The sequence below is a fragment of the Lampetra planeri genome, chromosome 3 (genome assembly GCF_965212315.1).
Source record: "Lampetra planeri chromosome 3, kcLamPlan1.2.h2, whole genome shotgun sequence".
Lineage (NCBI taxonomy): Eukaryota > Metazoa > Chordata > Hyperoartia > Petromyzontiformes > Petromyzontidae > Lampetra > Lampetra planeri.
This window is the reverse complement of record NC_136109.1, coordinates 9,190,919-9,209,756: the sequence shown is the minus strand read 5'-3', so window position 1 is coordinate 9,209,756 and position 18,838 is coordinate 9,190,919. Positions and strand designations below refer to the sequence as shown.

General features: G+C 49.0%; 1 protein-coding gene across 2 annotated transcripts; it reads right to left on the bottom strand.

Annotated features, from left to right (window-relative positions):
• Positions 1-894: 894 nt before the first annotated feature.
• On the bottom strand, positions 895-18,057 carry LOC144717287 (uncharacterized). Of its 2 annotated transcripts, XM_078592725.1 has the most exons (6): positions 17,605-18,057; positions 9,608-10,095; positions 8,507-8,581; positions 7,328-7,384; positions 5,770-5,877; positions 895-4,664 (listed from the first exon to the last, which is right to left on the bottom strand). In XM_078592725.1, exons 2-6 carry the CDS (start codon positions 10,092-10,094, stop codon positions 3,838-3,840), a joined length of 1,554 nt encoding a protein of 517 aa, XP_078448851.1. In that variant the 5' UTR covers position 10,095; positions 17,605-18,057; the 3' UTR covers positions 895-3,837. The 2 variants fall into 2 exon arrangements, with proteins under 2 accessions (XP_078448851.1, XP_078448850.1); XM_078592724.1 differs by lacking the exon at positions 17,605-18,057 and having other exon boundaries at positions 9,608-15,319.
• Positions 18,058-18,838: the final 781 nt, after the last annotated feature.

Below are 18,838 nucleotides of genomic sequence, written 5' to 3'. Positions count from 1 at the left end.
TTTTCTCTGAACCTATCTACGTGACTTTACCGAAAGACCCATATTATTATTACGTGCCAGGGACTCTATGAGATGATAGGACAATAGTCTGAGTGAACAATTGTCAATAAGTAACGGCAAAGCGGTTATAAGTGACTCAGAATTGTGCGCAGTTGCGTAGACAGGACACACGACTTCCCTGAAGGCATCAACACCTTCAGCGAGCGCGATGCCGATCACACAACACGGTTCGAATTCGACCCTCGGTCGATGGCTGCGTCATCGCCGCACACGCGTCGAATACAAAGCAAGGGACAAGTCCTTACTTGCTAACAACTCCTCTGTCATGTTTCATTGCTGGTGATTGCTAAACCCGGTCTTGCCGCCCCCATCCACCCCATGACGGACACGGGATACGCAAATGGATTGACAAAAGGGCTGTTCGTTTCTCTCTCTTTTTTTATTGAAATGTACTGCGGTTATGCACCTCATGTAGCCACAGGCGTCAACTACTTTCACCTCGGAAGGTTAAAAGAGAATAAAACTTCTTTTTTTATATATATATGGAAACCGTGACCCCTAATTTGCGACGAAGTCATTTATTGGATTGTCGCAGGGAAGTTGGGAGAGAAAATTAACGCATGGTTAAGACAGTCTATTCTTAGGTTTTTTTCGGTAAAGTCACGTAGGTAAAAAAATTAAAATGAATGAAAGTAAAAATAAAATAAAAATCACGACGTTTCGGAGGCAACACAAGCTTCAGTCGCGATTTTTATTTTTATTTTACTTTTATTAATTTTAATTTTTTTTACCTACGTGACTTTACCGAAAAAAAACCTAAGAATATGAATCCTTGCAGTCACGAAAGCTTCAAATCTAGAATTAGACAGTCTAGTTTCAATGTCACATACGAGCAAATCCCTCGCCATACGCCGGGGTTAGGTTGCTGGAAAACGGCGCGGTAGGAAAATCCTTTTATGAGAAATAGCGGGTTAGGGGAACCACGGTCAGACTCGCCATGGCATAAGGGGCCGTCCATAAATGACGTCACGCGATTTTGGACGATTTTTGACCCCCCCCCCCCCCTCAAATGTGACGTCACAAAGCTCTGCCCCCCCCCCCGCTCGCCAAAAAATAAAACATGCTTCAAATCGCTTTAAACTATTGTCATTGTAGTGCGTGTTTAATGTGTCGCTGCACTCTGATGTTGTAGGATAAAACATTAATTAAAAGTCTATTTAATTAAGTAGAACGTGTTGTCTATATTCATTTCAAGTTGCGCATTTTGATGTGACGTCACATTTCTCAAACCCCCCACCACCCCCCCCCCCCAGGTGCGTGACGTCATTTATGGACGGCCCCCTAAGTTGCCTGTTGATGACCTCTAAACCCCGAATGAAAAAAACAAACAACCCGGTACATTACGCAATAACGTAACAATCAAATACAAACATCACATCAACTTTCGGCTCACCATGCTCCTCTTCCTGCGGGGCCACAGACCCGATGCTCTCTCACGTTCACCACTCGCCGCACGCTTCGGGGTGACATGATTGAAGGCAGAATGAACGCGACTGTGGTTGAGATGCGACAATCGCAGTACAGCAAGACGGGCGGCAGAGGTCGCAACCGGGTACCCGATACCCGTACCCTACCCGATACCCGTACCCTACCCGATACCCGGCTACCCGTACCCGGCCGGGTACGATAACCCGTTTGCGACCCTGGTGCGGCCGGGTACGGGTACGGGTAGGCCGTGAGTCACTGGTGAGTCACCGTTTGTCACTCATTTCCCAACGTCTTGTCTCTTCTCACAATTCAAATTCCTAGAATCAACCCACCCGTGCCTGCAACATGGCTTCATCCCAGAGGTCGCAATTGAGTACCCGATACCCGATACCCGGCTACCCGTACCCGGCCGGGTACGTGTAGCCGTTTGCGACCCTGGTGCGGCCGGGTACGGGTAGGCCGTGAGTCACTGGTGAGTAACCGTTTGTCACTCATTTCGGGTAGGGTACGGGTACGGGTAGGGAATGGCTACCCGTACCCGGCCGGGTACGGGTACACATTTGCGATCCTGGTGCGGCCGGGTACGGGTAAGGAATCAAAACCCGTTTGCGACCTCTGACGGGCGGGCGGGCGGGCAGGCGATCGGCTACGCAGCCCAGCGGTCGCCATGTGGCGCTGAGAACCACCGCCCTGGTGAAATTTGTACCAATGACTTCATATCTGCGTCATGCGACTTCCTTAACGCTTCTTCTCGGTTCTTTCGGTAAAGTCACGTAGAATGGAAATAATAAAATAATAAAAATAAAACATTTAATAATTCTCACGACGTTTCGGCCACAACGCAAGCAGCCGTCCTTGGGTGGAGAACAGGTCTGTTGTGGCCGAAACGTCGTGAGAATTATTAAATGTTTTATTTTTATTATTTTATTATTTCCATTCTACGTGACTTTACCGAAAGAACCAAGAAGATGAATCCCTGCAGTCACGAAAGCTTTAAATCGAAATTCCCTTAACGCTGCTTGCGCAAATTTCCATGCCGCGATTGGGTAGACGAAACAATATACCGTGCAGATGTGAAACGGCGGTTGGTGAGGGATTCCTGGATTCATATTCTTGGCTCTTTCGTGTAAAGTCACGTAGAAGGGAAATAATAAAACAAAACAATAAAATGCTCGCGACGTTAACGATTGCAACAGCACAAGCAATCGTCATCAGGTGTGAAAACCACAGCAATAAATTCGTTGAAAAAGAAAAGATTCCGGTATTGTATGACTCTGTAATGGCCTGAAATAAATCGTTGGATGCAGCGATAAAAATTGTTTTATTCGGTGCCGTTTTGTTATCCTTGTCCGCAACAAGTTGGGTTAAACAATCTTTTTATCTGCGACCCGACACGCGTAACTATGCATCGATTCAAATCGATTCTTAACCTTGTCCCGTTCCCACGACATGCACACGTATGTCACCAGTTCTTCCGTTGATGTCATCGGAACGAAATCGATTCCGCATGGAATCGACGGTAACAGGCCATGCCGTGGGAAGGCGTGTGGCACAGTTTGGCGACGGCCATCATAGCAACTCTGCCTCCAAATAAAATGAACGCTGGACTGCTTGCGCGTTTGCGAGGTTCAGCGGCGAATGCGACCCACCCCGCAACTCGCAGTGTCCGACGACGCATCGGTGAAAATATATTCTCGAATCTTGGCAGGCCGTGCGTGTTAGAACTTTTAAAGTAAGATATATAAAGCAGCTATCAGCCATGATCAACCCACTGCCGGCTGGAGGCCTGCCCAAGCCATCGCCACGTCTACCCATTTCAACCGCCGCGCCGAGAGATTCTAATTGTAACCGATGCCGTCCGGATACGCATCTTGTGTCGTAACCATTACACGGCATCCCCTGAGCATTTTGTATTTTGCGGTTTCCCCAAGAAACAAACAAACAAACCGGCGACCATGACGACATCGCCGCAGAGTCGATCGTCAAGGTAACATGACGGCAATCGCAACGTGCCATTGCGCGCCAACTTTTCAAGCAGAGCAAGCTTCCCTCTTCAGGTAAAACTGTCACAGCAAAATATCTGTATCACTTGATACAGATTTGTGTTGCCTCCGAAACGTCGTGATTTTATCGTTTCATTTCTATTAATTTTAATTAAATTTTTTACCCACGTGACTTTACCGAAAGAACTAAGAGCACGAATCCTTGCAGTCACGAAAGCTTCAAATCTAGAATTTCAAGCAGAGCCCTCCCCGAGTTCTCACGGCGACTTCACACGCGAGGAGCCCTGCCGCCACGCTCCGTGGAGGTCACAGAGGGGTCGCCGAGGTCACAGGAGGGTCGCCGAGGTCACAGAAGGGTCGTCGCCGCGGCCTCCGCCGCCGCCACCGCCGCCGCCGCCTTTCGCGCGTGCGCCTGCTGGTGTCGCCTGAAGTCTGCCTGGTCCTCGAACACCAGGCCGCACACCTTGCAGCACGAGGGCCGGCCGCGCGTGTGCGTGTTCTGGTGGATCTTGAGGCTGGAGTACCACGAGAAGGAGCGCTCGCACACCGCGCAGCGGTACGGCTTCTCGCCCGTGTGGATGCGCTGGTGGTTCTTGAGGTCGCCGGGCAACGCGAATGCCCGCCCGCACACCGCGCATCGGTGCGGACGCTCGCCCGTGTGCGTGCGCTGGTGCCGCTTGAGGCTGCAGTTCTGCGAGAAGGCGCGCCCGCACACGGCGCATCGGTGCGGCTTCTCGCCAGTGTGCCTCAGGCGGTGCACGTCCAGGACGCGGCGCTGCGCGAAAGCCTGCCCGCAGATGTCGCACGACAGCGCCGGCTGCAGCTGCAGCTGCTGCGCCAGCTGTCGATCCGCGGCGGTGGTGTCGTCGCCGCGCTGGAGTAACCCCGGGTGCAGCCCGCTCGCCGTGGCGGAGGGAGCTTGTTTGTACTGGGACTCGGCGGGCGGTTGGGTGGCGAACTCGGAAATGATGTTTTTGTCCAGCGTCCCTTTGGTCATCTGCTGCTGCTGCTGCTGCCACTGCCAAGGGGGTTGGGGGCCGTCCACATTCTCCCCGGTGACCTCGCCGTCATCGCCAGCCCGCCGTTTGGCGCGCAAGCGGGCTTTGCCGGTCGCAAGCAGCGAGGTCACGTCCTGGATGATGAATTCCGAGTGGCCCTTACCGACGCAACTGCCTGCAAAAGTAATGAGACATCGGAGGGAAAGGCCGAGTTTGAGCCTTGTTAGTTACCCGGGTGGGTAGATTGCCTGTCAGGCGCTGTAGGGGTCGGGATGTTTAGCCGCGTCCTTATTATGACGAGCGCGTGAGGAGCCGCACGGCCAGGACCTGCCGCGTCTTTGACGATCCACGTTCCCTTGGGACCTCCTTTGCCAGCACCAAAATATACTGATAGGGTTTTTCCCTTTTTTTCCCGGCAACAAAACTGACACCTTTTGCAAGGAATCATGCTTACATTAACCACAATACTTGCAGTCAAATCTCAAACAAAACACAAAGACAATGCATACATTATCAGAGTATTGTTTTTTGTTTGCATTTGACTGCAAGTATTGTGGTTAATGTAAGCATGGTTCCTTGCAAAAGGTGTCAGTTTTGTTGCCAGAAAAAAGGGGAAAAACCCCTATTAGTACTACGTTCCCTTCTCGACAATCTCTTCGTGGCCGCGCTCGCGGGCCTTGCAAGTGCGGGCACCAATCCCAAACCCTCGAGCGCACTGCAAACACCAGCCGCTGCCTCCGCCCCTTCAAGGGAGGAATGGGTGAGATCAACTAACTCTCTGCTTCGAAGCAAACGAGTGGCTAACACATTAAAAAAATGACACCTTTAATCTGATTTCGATTTAAAGCTTTCGTGACTGCAGGGATTCATCTTCTTGGTTCTTTCGGTAAAGTCACGTAGAAGGGAAGTAATAAAATAATAAAAATAAAAGTTTTATTTTTATTATTTTATTATTTCCATTGGTTCTTTGGGTAAAGTCACGTAGAATGGAAATAATAAAATAATAAAAATTCAACATAATAAAATAATTCTCACGACGTTTCGGCCACAACGCAAGCAGCCGTCCTCAGGTGGAGAGCAGGTCTGTCGAGAAAACAGACACTCTGTCTTATTTTTTGTATTATTTAATTATGTTGTAATTTTATTATTTCCATTCTACGTGACTTTACCCGAAAGAACCAAGAAGACCTTTAATCTGCTGTTGTGAAGCCGTACGAAAGAAGAAGTCAACCCACTCCTGGAAAATTCACCATCTCCCGCCTCAACCTCCCCTTTCTTACCTGCACGTTGTGCCGGGCTGATGGGCGCCGTCCCTCCCACGATGATCTCCTCCCAGGCTGCCCCGTGGTTGCTCAAATTGTTGTCTCCTGGCACCGTCCACGGGATTTCTGCGGTTGGAATCGACACAAGAGGGCGGCACTTGAATTGGCACACCGCGCGCGGCAACGCGGTTTCACCCAACGCATGTTTTCGGCCGGACCGCGGATTTACTTAACGGAGGTAGGCCGTACCAGGTAAGGCCCAGCGAGCTATGCGGCTCTTTGTCAGACGCGACCCGGCCACTAACGGTAGCTCATCGGAGTGGCTAATCACGTGGAAATGTATAGCAGCCAAATACTTCCAAACGGATGTTTCTAAAATGTGTAGCGGAAAAAAGCGGAGGATCCGGAGAAAGATTCCACGCAACCACAGGGAGAACATGCAAACTCCAAATATACAGCAGCGGGCGTCAGGGTCGGGATCAAATCCACGACCTCCTGCATACCAGGCGAGGTAGTTAACATCTCCTAGCCACCGTGGCGAGTTAGGACATGTTTCCAAGTACACGCACAGTTTCAGCGAGATCTGTAATTCACTGAGGACATGTGGTTTTTCTGATTCTCGTCGCACCATGCGAGCAGTTTGGAACGGGTGGGGCATGTGCCTTTCACGATAGATTGGTGCGATAACCAACATAAGGGGAATCATCTTCTTGGTTCTTTCGGTAAAGTCACGTAGAAGGGAAGTAATAAAATAACAAAATAATAATTTCTTCACCTGAGGACGGCTGCTTGCGTTGTGGCCGAAACGTCGTGAGAATTATTTTATTATGTTTTGTTTTTATTATTTTATTATTTCCCTTCTACGTGACTTTACCGAAAGAACCAAGAAGATGAATCCCTGCAGTCACGAAAGCTTTAAATCGAAACATAAGGGGAATGTTTGTCATTGCTAATCATCCGATCCGATGACGTCGGTTTGTGCTCACGTTTAGAATTCTCAACAGGGTGAATCTCGCGAAAAGTGAAGTACTGTAAAACCTTGGATTGCGAGCATAATTCGTTCCGGAAACGTCTTTGTAATCCAAAGTAACTCGTATATAAGTTGTGATCACGTGACGCTCGACAGACAAAGCGTAAACACGTACTGCTCGTATTGCAAGACCTCGCTCGTTGATCAAATTAATATTTACTTAAAATGTTTGCTCGTCTTGCAAAACACTCGCAGACCAAGTTACTCGCAATCCAAGGTTTCACTGTACTCTGGACGTAGATGCCTAAGTCGACGTCCACGTGGCCATACACAGGCAGCAGGTTCTTTAAGCCAGAGCTTATTCCCACACTAAGTTAGGCCGCTGTGCAGCGGAGGGAAAAATGGCTCCAGAGAAAGGAACGGAGACGTGGAGAAAGAGACGAGAGACACATTGAGTACCCAGTGGGGAGCGTACAGAGATGCAGGGGGGGGGGGGGGGCGGGGAAAGAAATGTAAAGACGTGGATAGAGACGCACAGCGGGAAAACGGGACACGGAAACGCTCGGGAGACGAACGGAGGCGCGGTGAGCAAAGTGCTTGACTCACCGTCGCAGGTCTCCATCTTCACCCCGTGCCACGTGTGGGTGTCTCCTCCTCCGTCGTCTGCAGGGCAGCGCAGCGGCGAGACGTTAACTACCTCTCAGGGTAGGAGGAGGTCGCGTTCTCTCTCCCCGGAGGTCGCGTGGTTTTTAAATCCTTTATGTTAAGTTCGCTCGCTTGCTCGCTTAGGACCGTGCAAATCTTTCGGTCGTTTTTTAACCCACTTTCCCGTGATCCAATCGAGCTGACATTTTGCACACAGACTCGTTGTGCGTGACAATTAATGTTCGTGAAAATGTTTTTTTCAAAATTTTACACTTTTTAGGGCAAAAATATTATATTTCATTACCAATTGCTTAATGGTGCAATGCAATCATCTGACCCATAGGTGGCAGCCATCTCAAGCCAGAGGACGAGAGGACTCTAGCCGCCACGCATATAAAGGATTTATAGTAAAAAACTTTGTTTTTACGGGTTATACTTGTTACACGCTTTGATTTAACTCACGCCGGCCGTTGTTGTTGTCGTCGTATCGTCAAATTTTGTAACTCGATTTTAACCGACTTCCCAATGTTGTATCGACTGCAAACTGTGTATACTTATGTCATACGGATGACAAACACATTCCTGCGGAGGGAGCTGGTAGGAACGTTGGGTTGCTCGGTCAATGGCCTGCAGGGTCAACGGCGGCGTGGTGTATTCCGCAAATATGGCCGACTGTGAGGGCGGGCACAAGCCGGCGTGAGTAGGTTAAACGTTGAGTTTTATAAGGGCACCACGGGGTGACCAGCCCCTCCCCACCCAGCCCCACTCCTCCCACCCCCCACCCAGCCCCACCCTCCCCACCCAGCCCCTCAACACCCTCCCCACCAGGCCCTCCCCACCCTCCCCTCCCAGCCCCACCCTCTTTCGGTAAAATCACGTAGAAGGAAAATAATAAAAGAATAAAAATAAAACAATTACAATTCTCACGACGTTTCGATTGCAACACAAGCAATCGTCATCATAATCAGGTGTGAAAACCGCAGCAAAATTTGTTATTTTGAATTTTTATTATTATTTTACTATTTCCCTTCTACGTGACTTTACCGAAAGAACCAAGAATGTGAATCCCTGCAGTCGCGAAAGCTTCAAATCCACAGTTACATCGCAGCATTCAAGGCAACCGTGGCAAAGGACCCTTACCGCAAGGCTCCCTTGAATCCAACGTCGCTTCTTTATCCGGCTCCTGGTACACGTCGGTACGTTTGACAGCGCGATCTACCAGGGCAGAGGCAAACCGCAGGGCTGAATGTTGTGCACAGGAGACAAAATCGACACGAACACCACCCCATCTCGTCAAATTTTGGAAGCCGAGTTGAGTCTGGTCAGCGCTGGGATGGGAAACTGCGTACGAATGCCACGTGTCCTTGAGCACAGGGCACAAGGTTGCCTGCTGAGCAGAGGTCGCAAACGGATTTTGATTCCTTACCCGTACCCGGCCGCACCAGGGTCGCAAACGGGTACCCGTACCCGTACCCAGCCGTACCCGTACCCTACCCGTACCCGGCCGGGTACGGGTAGGGTACGGGTATCGGGTACCCGATTGCGACCTCTGGGATGAAGCCATGTTGCAGGCACGGGTGGGTTGATTCTAGGAACTTGAATTGTGAGAAGAGACAAGACGTTGGGAAATGAGTGACAAACGGTGACTCACCAGTGACTCACGGTCTACCCGTACCCGGCCGCACCAGGGTCGCAAATGGGTAGCCGTGTATCGGGTAGGGTACGGGTATCGGGTACCCGGTTGCGACCTCTGCTGCTGAGGGCAGTACAGCATTAGATCATTAGTTGCCTCTCTGTGTAGAGTAAGAGACGGACAATGGACTAAGGGATGGTGCTCAGTCTCTGTTGGTTTGCCATGAGCCAGGAGGAGAGATGTTAACTACCTCGCCTGGCATACAGGAGGTCGTGGGTTCAATCCCGACCGTGACGCCTGCTGCTGCTGTATATTTGGAGTTTGCGGATCTTCCTCGTGGATTTTTCTCCGGGTCCTCCGGTTTTTCACCTCCACATTTAGAAACATGCATTTAGGGTATTTGGCTGCTGTACATTTCCACTGGGTTGAGCAATCATTTGTGGCCAGGTCGCTTCTGAAAAAGAGCTATGTAGCTCAGTGGGCCTTACCTGGTAAAATAAAAAAATTGTTTAGTTTAATTTACATTCCACATTATGGCAGGGGCCAAAGTATCACAAAGCCCACTAGAAGACTGCTGCAATCAAAATTCCAATAAATATTTTTGTTACCATCCCCTGCGGCGAGCTTTTCTTCATCAGCGATCAGGTCCTCATGTTCCATCTCTGCACCGAGTGGGCTCGAACCACCATCGCCGCTCCCTTGTCCGTCAATGGCTCCCAGCCTCCGCGCGGACAGCAGTAGCTCCCGGCTCAGGCCGCTGAACAGAGCGAGCAGCACGTCCACCAGCCCTCCCAGCGTCATGTCGCTAGGGTAGGCGGCCGCATCGTCGTGGTGGTGCCCGTCGCCCCGCAGGGCCTTCACCACCTGCCGCAGCACGGCGTAGAAGCCGAAGGGCAGGCGGTCGCGCGCCGCGGCCAGCAGCTCGGCACGCACGAGGCCGTCCCCGACGCAGGCGCGCAGGACCCCGTAGTCCCGGATGCCCAGCTCCGAGTCCATGGCCCGGGCCACCTCCTCGTTCACGCCCTGCGCCTCCAGCCACGCCGGGAAGTCGTCCATCGGCTCCGGCGGCACCGGGGCGGACACCGCGCACGCCATGCTGGTGGTGATGGGTAGAGCGAGAGAGAGAGCGTGTAGAGTCATTAAATATCTACATGGGTTGGATTCACGTCACATGTCTTCAGACAAAGTCGCACTGAAGTGTGACCAAATACTAATCCCGATCCTGAATACACTAAATACATTTCGCCGAAGCAAAATCGCTGCACGGCGATCAAAAGGCTTAAACACTCGACTGTGAAATGAGAATTCAAAACACGACGTTAAACTGTAAAGTGGCGACGAATGTGGCCAAATGTGGGCGACAGGCCCACGCGGCGATGAAAGCGAGCGGCGCGCGATTGATTCCTCCTCATCCAGCACTGACGATTCAAGTTCAAGTTCATGTATTCGGTATAGCCCTGTGAGCCATTCGGCTCTTCAATCGGGTGCAACGGCAACAAACAAAAAACACAAAACATGAACAAAAAAACATCTTAAAGTGACTGTGCGACTGAGTGCAAACAGAAAATCCAAGAAAAGGCAGCAAAATATTTCATAAAAAGCACCGTACACCAACGCTGTGCAAATATCCCAGTGGGATGCAAGTCAAACAACAACAACAACCACAAGACAACTTAGATTAAGGCCATCAGTCTAACTCTGTACTACAACAACGATGCAATCTAGAGGACTGAAATGCTTTGGCAGCAAAAGATGAAATTAAACCCTGGCCCACAGGCTAGAAGACATGCCTACACTACACACTACAATTCACAACACTGTACACACTACGCAGCCGTTTACAATACAGTGCATACAGTACACGCTACACATTACAATTCACAACACTGTACACACTACGCAGCAGTTTACTATACAGTGCATACAGTACACGCTACACATTACACTTCACAACACTGTACACACTACGCACCAATTTACAATACAGTACATACAGTACATGCTACACATTACACTTCACAACACTGTACACACTACGCACCAGTTTACAATACAGTGCATACAGTACACGCTACACATTACACTTCACAACACTGTACACACTACACACCAGTTTACTATACAGTGCATACAGTACACGCTACATATTACATGTCACAACACTGTACACACTACGCAGTAGTTTACTATACAGTGCACGCAGTACACGCATACACTGCACTCGAGTCTACATTAAGGGTGCACACTAATCTACCTATTTCCCCGCATATATAACCCGCATACGCATATAGCCCGTAGAAGCATATACCCTGAAAAAAATAGCGTTTTCTGTAAAACAAATTTCAGATAACCCGCACCTCCATATACCCCGCATGCATTCGAATATTTAACGGCGTTACCGCAGCTTAATTCCATCGTATTAATACGAAGTCTACATTTGTAGTACATCACACTATCAATTGTAAAGATTAAAATCATAACGTGCACAAAGAAAAGAAACAAACCGGACACGAGTGAACTGAAAACAGCAAATAAGTAACAAAAGTAAATATCCAATAAATAAGTAAGACATAACTGGTAGATAAGTAAGTAGTTTTACTGGTAGGAACGAAGTGAACCAGCCTACAATAGATTATATCGTCCGTCCGTCCGTCCGTGTAGCAACATCGTCCCCTACTGCAAACACTTGGCAGGACCCTACAAAAACCTTTAGACTCAGTGACGCTTTCCTGGCTAAACAAGTGTAACATTCCCTTATAATTCCCTGAGATAGCTTTTAATTAAAACATTTAAATTAAAAATTAACTCACAGCGGCCTAAAGCCTACAGCTAGGCCTAAAGCCTAGAACTAGGCCTCAAACTCTCCCTTCGTATCGTACCCCCGTGTGTGTGAAAGGGAGTTAATGCTTAACACTGTGACATTCCCTGATGTTTTTTTTAAATAGAAACATTTACATTTAAAGCTTTTACATTAATAATTAAAACATTTAAATTAAAAATTAACTCACAGCGGCCTAAAGCCTACAGCTAGGCCTAAAGCCTAGAACTAGGCCTCAAACTCTCCCTTCGTATCGTCCGATTAGGTGTAGCAACATCGCCCCCTACTGCAAACACTTGGCAGGACCCTACAAAAGCCTTTACACTCAGTGAGGCTTTCCTGGCTAAATAAGTGTAATAATACATTATGTTTATAATCTTTGGTTATTCGTTCCTACCAGCCCACCCCGCAGGGACCTGTTAGCACTGGTAGATTCTTCTTCTTGGTTCTTTCGGTAAAGTCACGTGGAAGGGAAATAATAAAATAAAAAAATAAAACATAATAAAATAGAAATCTCACGACGTTTCGGGCACAACGCAAGCAAGCAGCCGTCCTTTACCGAAAGAACCAAGAAGATGAATCCCTGCAGTCACGAAAGCTTTAAATCGAAATTTCACTGGTAGATTGCGCGCTGTGCAGATAATAGCGGCACTACGGTAACGCCGTTGCCTCGCCCCCAACCCCCCACCACCTCTCTCGTAGCCGGTAAACTGTTTAATTGTGCAAACAATTAATTTAAAACGTGATAACACGTGACATTTTCGTGCGAATGGTTTATTCAGCAGTGCTTTAGTCAAAGGTAAGTGTTGCATAGTGGATAGTACCACCATGAAAACATTAAACGAGTTATGACATGTCACATGTGTCAAATATTGTTGGCATAGCCCGTACCTCCATATACCCCGCAGGGTCTTATTCACAATCAATGTTTTTGGGTTTAGATCGCGTTATTTATAAATGTACCAGTTTAAAGGGTAAAAACCTACTACTATATTTTGCCACTGGTAAAGGAGGTGTCTCATAGTGTAAATGCTTACCCCGAGCTCTCAATACTCTGATAGTGCGCTGTCTTTGAGTTGTACGCCTTTTGGCATCATCTGGTCCAACACCAATGGAGACTAGGCTCTAAGAAAAGCTGTCTCGGGTGTGGACCAATCAACTTCAAGGAAAGTGCATATCATTACCATTATCAGAGTTGTTTCTTTTTGTTTGCATTTTGACTGCTTGTGTTGTGGTTATTGCAAACATGATGCCTTGTATAACGGTGTCAGTTTTTGTACCAGTTTAAAGGGTATAAAAACCTACTACCACTGTGTCGTAACCCTCCACCACCCGACACGGCCAATCAGTAAAAAAGTGTCACCATTTTGGCGAATTGCCCGATGATGCTGGATGTAATTACCAGCAAAACGTCGTGCTACTCAAAAATTGTAAATGTTGTGGTTTCACGCTTCATCACACCGGTGGGGCTAAAGCAGTGAACTATTTGTCTTTTGTCAACGTGACACTTTTTTGCTGATTGGCCATGTCGGGTGGTGGAGGGTTACGACACATTTATAAAGAACGCGATCTAAACCCAAGAACGTTGATTATGAATAATATTGGTCGCAAAAGCCTGCTACGTGTTAAACCGCAGGGTCTTGTTTTGTTTGTAAAAAGTGGTGTACCCCGCGCGTTATATGCGGGAAAATACGGTAGTCTACGTTACAGTTGTAATAAAATACGTGGAAGCGACTTCTGGAATCCGGTCTTTATTTGTCTTTCTTTTACAACACTCCTTCACGATGCTGACAGACAGCGTGAGAGGGATAGAGAGAGAGAGACACGCGCGGCCACGTGGCCTTACCCTCCGTTCGTTCCAGTTCTGACCACGTGTCGTTCGTCTCCACCCCTATTTAATACCCGGGTCACGTGGTACGTTTCCACCAATCCTGGTTAGCCTCCGTGGAATATTCCAGACTCCACCGTAGGCTCCCGGGACCACGCCCCTGACTCGTCTCCCCATTGGCTGTGGCCAAAGCCAGCAGAACCAATCCTCTACAAACAGCTGTCACCTTTCCATTACGTCAGGGCCACGCCCTATAGGCTTCCCCCCATTGGCTATGGGTCAGGACGGGCAGAGCCAATCATCGTGACAAGTTGTGATCCGTCAGCAACCCGGGTATATCCTCACATTACACAGTGAACACAATAAACTGCACATTAGTCTACGAAGGCAAAGATCCCCCATATAGCCTCTAACAAACTGCAGGGGCAAGTGCTGTTAGCGAGCACCTATGAAGGCCGGCCCTGTGACACACGAGGGGGGTGGGTGGCCAGCACCACGCCCGGCCGCCTTTGTCTCCCCGGTGGCGATGTTTACACGATACGAGTTCATTAGAACGTGCTCATTGTCCATCCCCCCACGCACCTCCAATATTTGGAGTTTGTGGTTTCTCTCTCTCATCATCATCACAATGATGAGATGTTGACTACCTCGCCTGGTATACAGGTGTCGTGGGTTCGATCACGACCCTGACGATGTCTGCTGCTGTAGATGTGGAGTTTGCGTGTCTCTCATCATCACAATGATGAGATGTTGACTACCTCGCCTGGTATACAGGAGGTCGTGTGTTCGATCACGACCCTGACGATGCCTGCTGCTGTATATTTAGAGTTTGCGGTGTCTCTCTCTCATCATCATCATCACTATGATGAGATGTTGACTACCTCGCCTGGTATACAGGAGGTCGTGGGTTAGATCACGACCCTGACGATGCCTGCTGCTGCAGTAGATTTGGAGTTTGCGGTGTCTCTCTCTCATCATCATCATCATCACAATCATGGGATGTTGACTACCTCGCCTGGTATACAGGAGGTCTGTAGGTTCAATCCTGACCCCTGACGATGCCTGCTGCTGCTGTAGATTTGGAGTTTGCGTGTCTCTCTCTCATCATCATCACAATGATGAGATGTTGACTACCTCGCCTGGTATACAGGAGGTCGTGGGTTCGATCCCAATCCCTGACGATGCCTGCTGCAGTATATTTGGAGTTTGAGTGTCTCTCTCTCATCATCATCATCACAATGATGAGATGTTAACTACCTCGCCTGGTATACAGGAGGTGTCGTGGGTTCGATCACGACCCTGACGATGCCTGCTGCTGCTGTAGAGTTGGAGTTTGCGTGTCTCTCTCTCATCATCACAATGACGAGATGTTAACTACCTCGCCTGGTGTACAGGAGGTCTGTGGGTTCAATCCTGAGCCCTGACGACGCCTGCCGCTGTAGATTTGGAGTTTGCGGTGTCTCTTTCATCATCACAATGATGGGATGTTGACTACCTCGCCTGGTGTACAGGAGATGTCGTCAGGGTTCGATCACGAGCCTGACGATGCCTGCTGGTGTATATTTGGAGTTTGCGTGTCTCTCATCATCATCATCACAATGATGGGATGTTGACTACCTCGCCTGGTGTACAGGAGGCGTCTCTCGCTCTCTCTCCCCGTGGTCGCGTGGATTTTGTCTCCGGGTCCTCTGACTTTTCTCTACCCCCCGCCCCCCGCCCCCCGCCCCCCACGTTTACAAATCGACACCGCGGCGTTTCCAGAGTTGTCACTTTGGCCGCCCGCGACGAACGAACGCACGAGAAAATAAAAACGACGACGACGACCACAAGAGTCAAGGAGGTTGTGGGCTTCCATGCTCACGTGGGATGGTGGCCAGCTCGCTTCTGGTAAGCAGCAGAAGGAAGGAAGGAAGAAAGGAAGGAAAAAATGAAGAAAGGAAGGAAGAATGGAAGGAAGAAGGAAAAAAGAAAGGAAGAAAAAAGGAAGGAAAGGTAGGAAGAAGGGAGAAAAAAGAAGAAAGGAAGGAAAGGAAGGAGAGAAATAAGGAAAAAAGGAGGAAAAAATTTAGGAAAAATGAATGAAGAAAGAATGAAGGAAAAAATGAAGGGGAAAAAAGGAAGGAAGAAAAAAGGAAGGAAAAGTAGGAAGCATGAAGGAAGGAAGAAAAAATGGAGTAAAAAATATGAAAGGAAGGAAGAAAGGAAGGAATGAAGAAGGAAAAGGGGAAGGAAAAAAGGAAGGAAAGAAAGAGCCGCATATCGATGGCAGCTCAGTGGGGGTCACCGCCTGGTCAAAAACTAAAACAACAAAAATTGAACTAAAACACGACAAATAGTTCAAGAGGTCAACTTCTCTCGCAGCGCTGCGGGTGTCACCACGACCCCTGACCTCTGAAGAGATGAAGACCGAGACGGTGGCAAGCGGCTGTGGCAACTCTCCAGCCCCCCCAGCCCCCCCAGCATTCTCACGGATAACATTAGTGGCCAGTGCCACGCAGGGGAGAGGGGGGGAGATGTGTTGTTGTTGTTGTTTGTGTCTTTAAAAAATAATAAAAACTCGAGTTAAAACGACGCAAACTCGCATACAACAGCGTCGCCAAACAGCAGTGACCGGCGTGGTGAAGTATGGTCAAAAACAACCCCCCCAGTAGCAAGTCATTAAGCAATTGTGTGGATAAAGAAGGGCCCCCCACTCCTCTGTGTGTGTGTCTGTACATTACTAATTTTATATTTCGATGTAAAGATTTCGTGACTGCAGGGATTCATCTTCTTGGTTCTTTCGGTAAAGTCACGATAATAAAATAATAAAAATAAAACATTATTTTATTATGTTTAATATTTGTATTATTTTATTATTTCCATTCTACGTGACTTTACCGAAAGAACCAAGAAGATAATTTTATATTCTTTGGGTCTTTAGGTAAAGCTACTTAGGAAAAAAAATCATAAAAAATAAATCATAAAAAATCGTATTTTTCTCCACCCGAATACGATCGCTTGTGTCGCGATCGATACGTCGTGATATTATTGATCTTATTTTGATTATTATTTAGTTTTTAACCACGTGGCTTTGTATCGAAAGACCCCCAAAATAACACGAATTCTCGCAGTCGCGAAAGCCTTTAAAGTCATCAACATTTTAGCCACACACAAAGACAAAGATCCCCCGTGTAGCTTTAACAGACTGTAGGGGCAAGTGCTGTTAGCGAGCACCTATTAAGGCCGGCACGGCACACGAGGTGGGTGGGGTGGGATGGCCAGCACCACGCCCGACCGCCTTTGTCTCCCCAGTAGCAATGTTTACACACATGGCACCAGGTACTCATTTCAGGCTGAGTCGACCTAGGGGTGGCCCAGGACCGGTTCAAATAATCGTCAACGGTGTTGTTGGCCGTGAACGGGAATCGAACCCGGGTCGCTGGGTTCGATTAGCGCTAACCGCTGCACCACCGCTCCCCACCAGCCACACAACAAGAACAAAGATCCCCCGTATAGCCTTAACAGACTGTAGGGGCAAGTGCTGTTAGCGAGCTCCTATTAAGGCCGGAACGGCACACGAGGGGGTGGGTGGCCAGCACCACGCCCGACCGCCTTTGTCTCCCCAGTGGCGATGTTTACACACCGCACAGGTACTCATTTCAGGCTGAGTCGACCTAGGGGTGGCCCAGGACCGGTTCCAAATAATCGTCAACGGTGTTGTCCGTGAGCGGGAATCGAACCCGGGTCGCTGGGTTCGATTAGCGCTAACCGCTGCACCACCGCTCCCCCACCATCCACACACACACAGTCATTCCTACTGCACACCCCTGAATAGTTTCAAAGGGAAACTTTTAAACAACAACAACCACAACAACGACGACAACAACGACCCGAGGCAGATATCCAGACACCCATCGAGCAGTGGAGAGAGCAAAGAATAAGAGGGGGAGGGGGGTGGAGGATTCCAACACGGTACAAACCTCGGTGACAAGAAAGTCGTCGCAGCGTGCGCCGTGGGGCACGCTTCGAAGGCGGCTGGCTGCAGATTCGGAGGCTTAGGGTCCGCGGTCACGCAGCGATGGGGTGGCTCTGAACGATTGATTGATCGATTTGAAATCGATTACTCGCAATTTGAGACGAACGCGATTGGCGAATCGCAAAGGCTGCGATTTTTTGCGATTTTCGAAGTTGCTTATTGCTTTGTTATTGTGATTGTTTTATTTTGCATGGTTATTTTAACTTTATTTATTTAACTTAATTGTTCTATTTTTATTTTAAAGCTTTCGTGACTGCAGGGATTCATCTTCTTGGTTCTTTCGGTAAAGTCACATAGGTGGAAAATAAATAAATTAAATAATGATAATATGTTTTCCCCTTTTTTTCTGGCAACAAAAAATGTTGTGTTAAGATGTTAAAACATCAAACTGAAACCTTTTTACAATGAATCATGTCTGTATTAACCACAACATTTGTATTGTGGTGCCACAGCGACGGGGCCGCTCTGCCGAGCCAGGGAGCCGCCCGGCTTCCCCCACCGCACTGCCCCCCATCACCCCCCCCACATAAGCACACACCCGCACGCATTCCCCCCCCCCCCCCCATAGAGCTGGAAGGGAAGGTCACCTGATCGACCGGTTTTTATCCGAGAAACCCTTATCGGGAATAACTCTCACGGTTTCCGGCGATCAGGGAATTGGATGACCTCCCCCGTGCTACGTGGCACCGCGGCGCTGCGGCCGGCCTTAATATGGTGTGGTCGCGGCGTGGGGCATTCGGCCACCGCGGTTGAGGCGCATTTCCCCCCACACACGCAAGTATCGACGGGGCAGGCAGAGGGAATAAGCATTGTGATGGAGGAGCATCGTTAGAAAACACGCAGCGCATCTGAACGCATAATCAGGCACCCCCGCACAGGCAGCGGAGGGACGACGTAATTACGCTCGGGCACGCAGGCACCATTATTAGGGGAGTTAAAGAATACGGCTATTAGTATGAATAACCTGGAGAGCGGGGGCACGCGGGCAGCCGTGCACCAATTCCCACGGCGCACCTTTGTAATGGACGCCGCCGCATGAACCTCGATGATGGGGGCCTGCGTGAGAAAGGGATTGATTAGGATTTACGCGCTCACTGTTTAGCAGATCAAAAGCGCCCGGAACCGCCGTGCGCGGGCTCGAGGTGCACGAGCCCATTGTTCAGCGCAGCATCCCTTTG